At 40.0% G+C, this 10,771-nt stretch overlaps 1 protein-coding gene and 1 long non-coding RNA gene across 2 annotated transcripts in view; both read left to right on the plus strand.

Moving 5' to 3' along the window:
* DOK6 (docking protein 6) overlaps positions 1-10,750 on the plus strand; it is a 189,573-nt gene extending 178,823 nt beyond the window's left edge. Inside the window, exon 8 of the mRNA XM_081014274.1 lies at positions 4,618-10,750. Within this exon, the coding sequence (XP_080870400.1) occupies positions 4,618-4,757 (140 nt within the window). The 3' untranslated portion in view covers positions 4,758-10,750. The remainder of the gene's footprint in view (positions 1-4,617) is intronic.
* The window catches only part of LOC308481711, a 490,911-nt gene that overhangs the window by 348,706 nt on the left and 131,434 nt on the right, over positions 1-10,771 (plus strand). The gene's annotated exons all lie outside the window — the stretch shown is intronic.

Consider the following 10,771-nt stretch of genomic DNA (forward strand, 5'->3'; position numbering starts at 1 on the left):
ATTACCCAGTGGAGCACACCCACCCCCAAAAAACCCTATTAAAGAGCTGTCTAGGTGATACAAGTAGGTTGATAAACTGACAAGCACTGAAATATATCTGTGTTCCTGTTACATTACAATAGTAATAGCATATTATAAAAAAGCTGCAAATCTGCAGGCTGTTTACAGTATGTAGGATCAAGGCCAACCCAAGACATTTTGGCACCCAAGACAAACCACAGAATTAAGTGGAGGTGAAAGCGTGGAAGAAATTTAGCTTCATCTGAAAAGTACAAAACCAGACTTCCAAACACAATTCCAATACAAAGCACTCTGTGGCCCCCACACAATGAAACACACAAAAGCTGTGGTGTTTTGTGCCCTCTGGAACTTTCAAGAGGTTACCTGCTTTTAGCATTCCAGTTTTGATACCAAGCATCATTGTATTGCCCCCACACAGCCTGCCCAATGCACATAGTAACACACTCAGGTATCAGGTTCAAATCCCAGCTTCCCTGTAAAGCTCACCTGGTCACCTTGAGCCAATTAAAACCTCTCAACCTAACCTACTTTACAGGCTTGTACAACACCTTAAACAGGTAAGTGGACTGAAATAAAATTTAGTTGTAAGCTGTGTTGAGTCCCTGTCAAAGGGAAAAGGTGGGATATTAATCAACAACAATGTAAACTGAGAATGATCAGGCACATAGCAGAAAGTCCTATTCAGCGAGACTCTCAACAGACATGCAGAGACTTGCAGTGTAAGGCTCAACAATAAAGGAATAAACACTCCAAGTGTTCTCTAAAAATGATGGCAACTGAACCATTGCAATTAAACAACTTAAAGTGGATTGGTTACATTTTCCTTTGAAATTCCTTTAAAATTATGAGTGATAAATACAAAGTGCTTTGGAGGTCAGCTTCACCATTTCCTTCATTTGGTGCAGGCACTTTATTTTCAATATAAATGTCCCACACTCTGGCCTACCTGGCAGCAGGTCAGTATTGTAAAGCCTCCAGCGCAGAGTCAATCCATGTGTCCAAAGTCCAAATGGAAGCATGGTCCTGGAGCAGCCAAGTCAAGGTCCAGCAGCTTGGGTAGTTAAGCACACCCAACACCTCCGCTCTGCTACCCTTTTATACTTTGCATGCTGATTGCAGCATCTGGGTTTGACAAGGCATGTGACCCTCACCTGTTCCAAGCCTACTCCAGCTGAGGAATCACACCCCTCCACTCAGAGCTAGCAAGCCCCACCTGGCCAGCTAGGGATCTGGGCTGTGAGCCCTTGCCTGCCTCAGCCTCCTGCAGTTCCCCTTCCATTATTACAATTACTATTGTCGCTTTGATTAGTTGGCTGTTTGTTATATTTTCCTACAGGGACTGAGTGTTATCAAAGTGTACATAAAAACTGGAGCAACTGGAACCAAGTTTAGTGCCCTGGTGACCTACCAGCCCAAAATCAGCCCCCAGTGAAACAATACGGTCTTGAAAAGGAACATTTGTTTCCCAGTTGCTGACTACAAAAGTGCTGTTCTCAATTGGAACAAAAATCCTGTTCCTAAATACTGCTAAATTATTGACAAGATCTAAACTATCTGTCACACAAACTCATGAATCAAGCATGTATTACATTCCCCCTTTATATGAAAACAGTTGTATGCATTATTTATAAATGGCTTGGCTGCTAGAAGCGGAAATTTTACACTGGGAATGAACTCGAAATCACTGTAAGTTGTCTACTAACAGGTTGTGTTATAGTAAGTTTAGCCAGTGCTGTTTTTCTAGAAAAAGAGGTGCCGGAATTCACCATGAATGTCTCCCTTGTTCTCTTATAATGTCAATGGCGCCCACCCAGTTCCAGATTTACGTATAAGCTAAACAAGCTATAGCTTAGGGCCCCACTCTCTTGGGGCACCCCCCAAAAAAAATTAAAGGGGAAAAATCTGGATGTACATTTCCAAAATATAAGATTAAAAAACAAAATAAAACCTACATACAGCAACAGTGTTTTGTGTTGTGAAGGCTCCTATGATGTATTTCATTTCAACAATTACTTTGATAAAATACATATTTTGTTATGTGCAAATGGCTTTAAATACCTATTAGGTCCATAAATTACCCTATAGCATATATTCAACACAAAAAAGTGACAATTTGTTGTTGACAAAGGACAACTGGACATATAAAGGGCCACATTACCTTCAGTAGCTTAGGGCCTCATCAAACCTAAATCTGGCCCTGTGCCCACCTGAGAGGTGCCAGAACATAGTTCCAGTGAGTTCCAGATGAAAAAAGCCCTGCATTTAGCAGTAATCTGTTGGGAATTACTAAAGTTGAACAGCGCCATTAGTTTGTCTGTTTGTTTGTTCTTGTTTTAAATTGAAGGTTATTTGAATGAGGAAGTCATGGGTCATGGAGTGTACACTCATGTTAACTGTTGCCAAACAGGTTGCATTGTTGCAAGCCTGAACAATCTGTTTGGCTACAGGTGACAGTGGAAGAAAAGATCAGGGAAGAGGCAACCTATAGCCCTTCAGATGCTACAACACCTATCAACCCTGCCCATTGGTCATGCTAACTGGTGCTAATGGAATTTGTAGTCTTACAACAACTGGAGGGCCACAAGCTCTCAATCCCTGCCCTGATGACAAGAAAAAGCATAAGGCAGGGTGATAAACACATCAGTCAAGTGCAGAGAAATCAAGTGATATGTGAACAATTACCATGGCTATGACCTACTGTCATTTCCCCCCACCATGCCTCCACAACCATCCTAGGATTTGGGAACTTTTAAGATAAAACCAAATACACATAGCTCTGTTTCAGATGTTTCTAACTACTTAAGCACTACCAGATACCGCTATTATTATTCTTCATAGAACTTTTGTAGGTGGCGTCAAATAATTTCCCGCTTAAAAATTACGGCTAGGCATTGTAAAAATGTTTTGTGACGAACTGTACCAGCTTGCAATATCTTGAATGTGCATTTTTGTTTTTGGAGGGAGAGGAATAAAAAGCTGCTTGTTTCCTTATGAACTTTATCAGTACAAATAAAACGTCTGCATCAAGATTCCACTGGGGAACATTTAAAAAGTCAGGATGATGGGGACAAGATTTACATCTTCAGGATGACACTGGCATTTCTGCAGTAACAAGCACAAAAGTTTAGGCCAGGTGGCATCTTTCTAAAGGAGGCATCATCAAGTTCACAGTGTATTCTGATGCAACCTCTGGTGTATTATAAGCACAGCAAGTGGAATCTGGTGGGAGAGTAATACCTATTAGAAGCAACTTATAATCAGCCTCTGGTATCCCAGCAAACGGCATAGATTGATGACTTCCCATTCATTAATCATCTGCCGGTTTACATTTTAACACAAAGGCTTCCTGAAGCCAAAAGACATCTAAGCCATGATATTTCATTAAAGGTTTCAAAAGCAAAGGTTAATTCACCCAGCTAGTAAACTGTTAAGACGTATGTGTATTCTCATTTGATGTGTAATATTATAACGCTGTCTGATTATTGCAGTCACTGTACTTTCTCTGGTTTCACTCCCTGATACCACCATTTTCTGTTGTACTTTTTCTGCTCATAACTATTATTGATTGGTCTCCTTCTGTGGATTTGATTGGCTTGTAAATTTCAGTGGATTTAAGCAGTAATTATCTGAGATTACCTTTTATATACTGCATTACCCCAGCAGATTGGATCAAGATGGTCATGAGATATTTGCAGAACCAGCCATACCAGGCTTCCTCAACCTCAGCCCTCCAGATGTTTTGAGACTGTAATTCCCATCATCCCTGACCACTGGTCCTGCTAGCTAGGGATCATGGGAATTGTAGGCCAAAAACATCTGGAGGGCTGAAGTTGAGGGAGCCTGAGCCATACTAATCCAACCTTTAATACTTCTGTAATCTGAATGCAGGGGAAGCTGAACACTAATATTGCATTAGAAGGCCCTGTCATCCTAATCACCCAAGCTTCATGCCATAGATATCTTTGCTCCAGACTAGAGGGGAAACTACAAAAGGTTCTGTGACTGTAATTTGTTTTGAGACAAATGTAAAGGGCTCGCATGTACTCACCGACGAGTTTAGAGCAAACTGGAGAAATCTATGTGAGACTTACCTTCCTTTCCCCATTCATTTGGCATGCTTCCAGTGTTGTGCTTAAAAATATATGGTGACAGGTGGAGCAAGAATACACCCCTTTCCAAATCTATCACGGTCTGTAACATTACATAAACAGGTCCAACAAAAAAGGTGCAAACTATACTTTTCAAGCACATTTAGAGCACATGCCCCCCAAAGTATTCTGGGTACTGCACAGAGTTATAATTCCCAGCAATCCTTAACAAACTACAGTGTCCAGAAGTCTATGAGGGGGGATATAGGCTGCAGGAGCACCATATTATTTACACATATTTGAAGCCCAAGATAGGTTGTAGAATTATTGTTGACATCAGCTCTCCCTTTACACATATCTTACCATAGTCTTTTAAATGAATGATAAACCATTTCTGGAATATCAGTGTATCTTGTTAACATCAAGAATATGTGCAACTTGCAATTGTTAAAATATAACAATATTCATGAGATTTGTCTCCTTCCCCTCCCCACTCCTTTCCTTCTAGGTCACAGCCTCAGCTCAACAAAAGTGACTCGTGCACAGACATTTCCCAGCTACACCTCAGAGCAGGATGAGGAGCACGGGCCACGCATGTCACTGTCTAGCAGCTATGGATTCAGCTACAGCTCAGGCCTCATCCAATGACACACACCCTGTGTCTAACCAGAGAGACAGTCTAGTGTGAAACCTGCCTGTAGGCCCTGGAAGCCACTTGCCGTTTCCTCGGTGTCCACAGAAGACAAGCCGTAGTGAAAACAGAGGACACATGTCTCCAGGCTGCAACAGTGAAGGTGAAATCTTGGATCACTGCTTCCCTGAGGCAGAGTCTAAGTGTTTTATTTATTTAACTTTTGTATTTGGTTTTGTCCATATATTTTGTTTTTTTTTAAAGAAAAATGTGAAAAAGAAGAAAGAAGAATTTCCTTTGCAGTACTGATGGTGTGCAGCTGAAGTTTCTGCACAACCACAGACGCTGCCTGTTTGGGGCAGTGGGGAGCAAAACATTACGTCTTCAATGTGAGGCTCTTGCCAATCAATTAAGCTGTCAAGCTTGCTCATCCATGACAGTAGCCATCTTTATATCCTAGGCATCAGTCTACCAACTGAGTCATTCTTGCAGAAATGGTACCAGGCATACAAAATTTGAAATATACTTTAGAAGGAAGTATGCAGTCCTATTACCAATTATGCACAGTTTATTCCCATTTACTTCAATGGGATTTATGCATGGGATTTAGGACGGTAGCCCAAAGTGGAATTTCTGAGGAGGCATCAGTGACTCTTAATCAGGTTCTCATCACTACAGTTAATACACAAGATAGATATAGAGATAGATACTGTCAATGGGATGGGATGGCGGTGCTTAGTAGCCTTTCAGAAAATAGATTGTGTTGTGTGTTAAGAGGTCATATGCCTAGAATATTTCCCACACTGAATTTTTATGCCCAGATTCTGCTGTTGTGTACTCTGAACCTAATAATCCAAAACTTCCCATTGGGGAGATATCAAGGGAAGACTGTCACAAAGCATTGTCAAAGTCTTCCCATTGTAGATAATATTTAAATAGTGAAGTCTGAATTTATAGTCAGTATACTTTTAATTCTGTATACTGTGCAAGTGAGAAAATTGATATTACATTGCTAGGCAGCAGCCCAATTTCCATATAGTTTTATAGGGCAAGATGCTTGGGCTGGAAGAAATAACTACAATTTCAAGTTCTGTTCTTGTTATTCAAGTCTTCTTGGTTAATATGGATTTGTTCTCTTCGTCAACATTAATTTTGTTCTAGATTCCTTGTCTGGTGTCTAACTCTGCTATACAACCATAGGCTAGTCATGATTAAATTTCACAGCCATTTGTCTCATTGCAACGTTGATTTTTTACAGTCTCCTACAGTGGACAGCCCATGAAAATGAACTGAACTGTGTGTTTTTTAGTCTTCCTGAAATCACAACAGCTCACTGTGCCCAAAACTTTCAGTCTTTTTCTAAAGATCAAAAAATAAATGGCAGCACCTATGAGTAGAATAAATGTGAGACAACAGGATTTCAACAATCACTAGGAAACTGTATGTTCTGAAGTAATGCTAATGCCTATCGCATTCCAGGACAACACAATTTATTCAGCTAGGTCTTCAAATAACAGAGATCTACTGTAACTTAAGAAATTAAATAATTGATTGACTGCTGGCCACTACTGGTGCCATTCTTATACCTCTATCATAGTATCATTTTCTAAAAATAAAAAGCTGCTTTTGGCCTAGCATTCCCGCACCTCCTTCCAAAATTATGCAGTTATGACTGTGAGTAAGACAATAAAAAGAGCAACATCTTCACAGGGCAGCATGTAAAGTTAAAAACATCAAGCAAAGTTCAAAAATTAAAATGCATTGTTAAAATATATAACCAAAGATGAAAGGAAGTGGCATAAAATAATAACTAAGTCTGTGGAAATGAAAAAATACCTTCACCAAAATGGCATCTGCCCAGGCGTCAGGCAAACATCTTTGGAAGAAGCATTCCAAATTAAGGGTGCCAGCACTGAGGAAACCCACCCTCCCATCAGATAGCAAGAGAACCCTGGGATTTCTCTGCTACATACCTTAATATTCAGGCTGGCCCTACCATTAGGCAGAGTAACGGTGGCAGATGTAACGGGATCAGGAGCAATAGCCTACCTGGTAGTTCCTTCTGAGCTCCCTGGACAGTCCCCTCTGTTGTAGGACATGGCTGTATATATCATATGGCATGTCCTGGGTGCCCTAAACTAGCCTGCTGCAGGTATGATGGAAGATGCTGCCCTATTGCCAGTGTTGAAGTGAAATTCAACTCCCAGTCCGGCTGGCTTTTTAACATGGGATAGGGAGGTGGTGTCCTATTCTCCTTCACCACAAGCAGCCAAATTTCTTGGGCTGTGCCTGCTGGGTGGGTATGCATGAAGGCAAGCTGTCCTTCATATCCCCTGGCCCTGAACTATGAAAAGCTCTAATGGCCAAAACCAGCAGTTCAAACTGAGTCCGACGTACGTGGATTGACTTATCTACCAAATGTTCTCTAGACATAGGAGGGTCATGAAGCAAGATCTTAGCGGCTGACCTCTAAGGGGAATCAGAAGCATTCTAGAAATGACAGACCTTTCAATAACCCAGACGCAAACATTTTAGGCTTTAAATGTAGTAAGCCGTTAAGAAACAAGCTATTTTAGTGTGCACAAAAATGGAGGCACATGCTCCAAATAACTTGACCAGAGTTGCAGTTTCTGAACTGCACCATGAGCCTTCAGGCTGGGAGGGGTTCTGCTTCAGCCCTTCCAATAATTCAGTTCCATGTGAATTTCCACTGCAAGGTACTGCAAAAAAAAAAAAAAAAGTCTTCAACCTGCATCATTGGGAAAATGGACTGCCCTTATAACTAAAGTGTAATTTCACAAAAGTCTCAGCTGTGAAACTGTGTCAACAGCTTTGGATCACACTTTGAAAACTGTAAGTTAAAGACAGGATCTCTGAGCACATATGAAGAATGTGCCCCCTCTATTTCAAATTAGGGTTCAGGATGTAATAATTAGAAAATACTACTGTCAAGGAGGCCTGAACTACTCATAATGACTCACGAGTACGTATTCTAGAAGGGCACCAGATAGGTGTTCCTCCCTCATTTAAGAGTTCTGTTTTTAATAAATCCACAACAAACAAAATGAGACATGTTAGAAATCAATAAAGGGACAGACACAGTGAAAGGCATAAGCGTAAATGCACAAAAGGTCCCCCCCCCCATGTCATGTGCTTCAATCTTCATAAAGCTCGTTGTAATGAATGTGTAGAAAACAATTCTCATAACACTTGAAATTTTAGGGAAGAAAATTCACTGTGAGCAGACTGGGTGTTTTGTTCCGTTGTAGAACTGACAGCCTTGTTTAGCAGTAGAGTTTCCTGCCTTTCGTTGTTTTATGAGGCCAGCACTGGATGTGTTAAAAGAGTCCGAATCTTCTCCCTCTCCCCACTACCTCTGTAAGATCAAGTTTTATCTATTGCAATTTGAAGACAGAAAGAAAAGATTTCTTTAAAATGGTGTGAAAGAAATGTCTGCTTTGATTAAACATTTATTGATACATTAGGGTGGGAGATATTACTTCCCCCAAGCCATTCCTGCAGTCGTAATAGATTGCAGACTTTTACACCTCAGTGAACAGCTGCTGAATGAAACCAGTGTGTGATCTGATGGAATTAATCACGCCCCCTGTCTCTGTCACTTACTCTTCTTTTATCTCACTCACCGTGTTTCTACTACCCAGAGAGACCAGCGTTCTCTGTGGAGAAGTGTTGAGCTACCTACCACCACAATGCAGAATTTCTGTTTCTAGCTGTTGCCCCCTGTCTTCTTTTGAAGCCGTGGTTATTGACATTTGTCATTTTAAAATAAGGAGTTGTATGTAGCATGTGAGAAACCCTTCCCTGGTCAAAAATATTTTGTATACAAGAACCAGTCCTGTATAGGCCTTGCATAACATTAGTGATACAAAGCTAGATTTCACTAATGCAGCTGAAAAACTTCCCATATTTTCTCCAAGTCAGTTATTATACAACACTGATGCATGTTGTACATCCATTTGGCTTGGACTGTGTTCTTATTACAATTTAAGTAGATTAGCATTCTTTGATATATTTTTTAATGGAAACCACTTCTTTCCCCCACCCTGCCCCACAGTTTTATTATATATTCTACTAATAGGAATGCCCACATGCCTCATGCTCCAATGCAGAGCCTTTTTTCTGGGGGTACTCATGGGTATGCAGTACCAGTATCTCCTTTTCTAAAAGAAAAGCACTGGTTAAAAATGTGGCACTTGCTGTAACAACTTCATGCTCCAACGTATCATTGTTTCTACTGTTCTCAACCAATAAGGGTCGGTTGAAAGAGAACAACTATCCATGATATGTATTTACCAATGTACGTCTTACTCACAAAAGCTAACAACCAGTGCTATTCATGATTGGTCAGAAGTGAATAACATTATATTCCATGGGGTTTGCCTCCATACACCATTCCATATATGTACATATATGTACATTTTCTTAAGTCTGTGTAATTTAAGCCTGCTTCAGTCTACCCACTTCTCACACTTTTAATAATTGTAAAAGGAGCTCCAGTTCAAGAACAGTCAACTTCACCAACCAAGTACAAGCATAAAAATTCAGATGCCAATAAAGCAAAGCTGTGTTTATGTTGATATATGTACAAATAAAATGGCCCTTGGAGAAATAACGTTTTCTTATTCATAGCCTGTAAAAATGGCATTTTTCAAAGACAACTGTGCACCAATCCTATTGGCTACTGAAACCCTTTTGGTTTTCTTATCTGAGTTGCACCTTAAAGAACGTAAGGTTCTTTTGAAACCTGTCCTTTTAAATGAATTTCTGCACTGAAAACAAAAAGTGTGCACCAGGATATAAGTATGGCAGATGAGTAAAATAAACAACAGCATATACCAGAAGTATCGTTAGCATAAATTTTGAAGTTTTAATGTGGTACATTTTATGCACAGCCTTGCATGTCTAATGCAGCCCTGAAATTAGCCATTTGTCCAAGACTAGAAATTACTCTTCCAGGTCAAGTAGGTTGCCAAGCCAATTGCCCAAGCAGAAACAGACAGACATGGTTGAATGGTCACACTACTATAATTTTTGCAGCTGGAATACTATTCTACATATGAAACATTTTCAAAAGAGTTGAGTGACCACAGTTATGGTCAGTAAGTTATGCATTGCTGGGATCATCCATTGAACTTGACTTTATCTTGATTTCAACCAAGACCAATAAAAAACTTACCAATAACAGAGTTACAAACAAAAAGCTGAGAGTAATGTGTACAATCACACTAATCACGTAATTGTTCATTATGGATGTTCTAAATTTTCATTGCATTGATATGAGATATATTTGGGATAAATCTCACATCTATTAACAATCACAAGTACAAAGCTGGGAACAGTAGTTTTTCTCATTTATCTAGTCCAGATAAAATGTGTGTTTGTGCTATGGACAGCTGGTAGGGGTGACATGAAAGCTGTTCTTACCTCTTTACCCTGCCTGATCTTTGCTGTTTCTTCATTGTGCCAAATAGTGGAAGGTCTTCAGCAAAGCCTACCTGTTTTTCACCTCATTCTTCTAAAGAATTGCAAGATCCATGTGGTCGCCTCCTTAATTCCTGCTCTCCACTTTCCCTTGTATGTTTGCTTTTGAATCAGTTTCACTGCCTTGGTGAAGCTAGAACAGTTCCCCCTCTTCTTCTATTTAAAGAGAATCTCACTCTGCAGACAAAGTTCTCTAAGAATATCATATGTAAACAATTTGAAAACATGGTGATACATTTTTCTATGAGATGCTGTTGATATCCCCAGTTGTGTGGTGGACAAAACGTAATTTAAGTGTGTACAGGGCAGCCGTGGTTTTTAATGGTTTAAAAACAGCCTTCAGCTACTGTTCACTGACGCTCTCTTTTGACTGAATGGTACATTTACTGTTGTTTCCTGTTCTATTTAATGGAAAGAATTAAATACACTGCTCTGTGTGATGTGATGATCCAGTTTTCCCTGTGAACCAAAGCATCTATGAAATTTGAATTAAACCAGATTAAACAAATACTAAGATGTGCTGTATAAT

The sequence above is a fragment of the Podarcis pityusensis genome, assembly GCF_964106645.2.
Source record: "Podarcis pityusensis genome assembly, chromosome: 7".
In the NCBI taxonomy this organism is placed as follows: Eukaryota; Metazoa; Chordata; class Lepidosauria; order Squamata; family Lacertidae; genus Podarcis; species Podarcis pityusensis.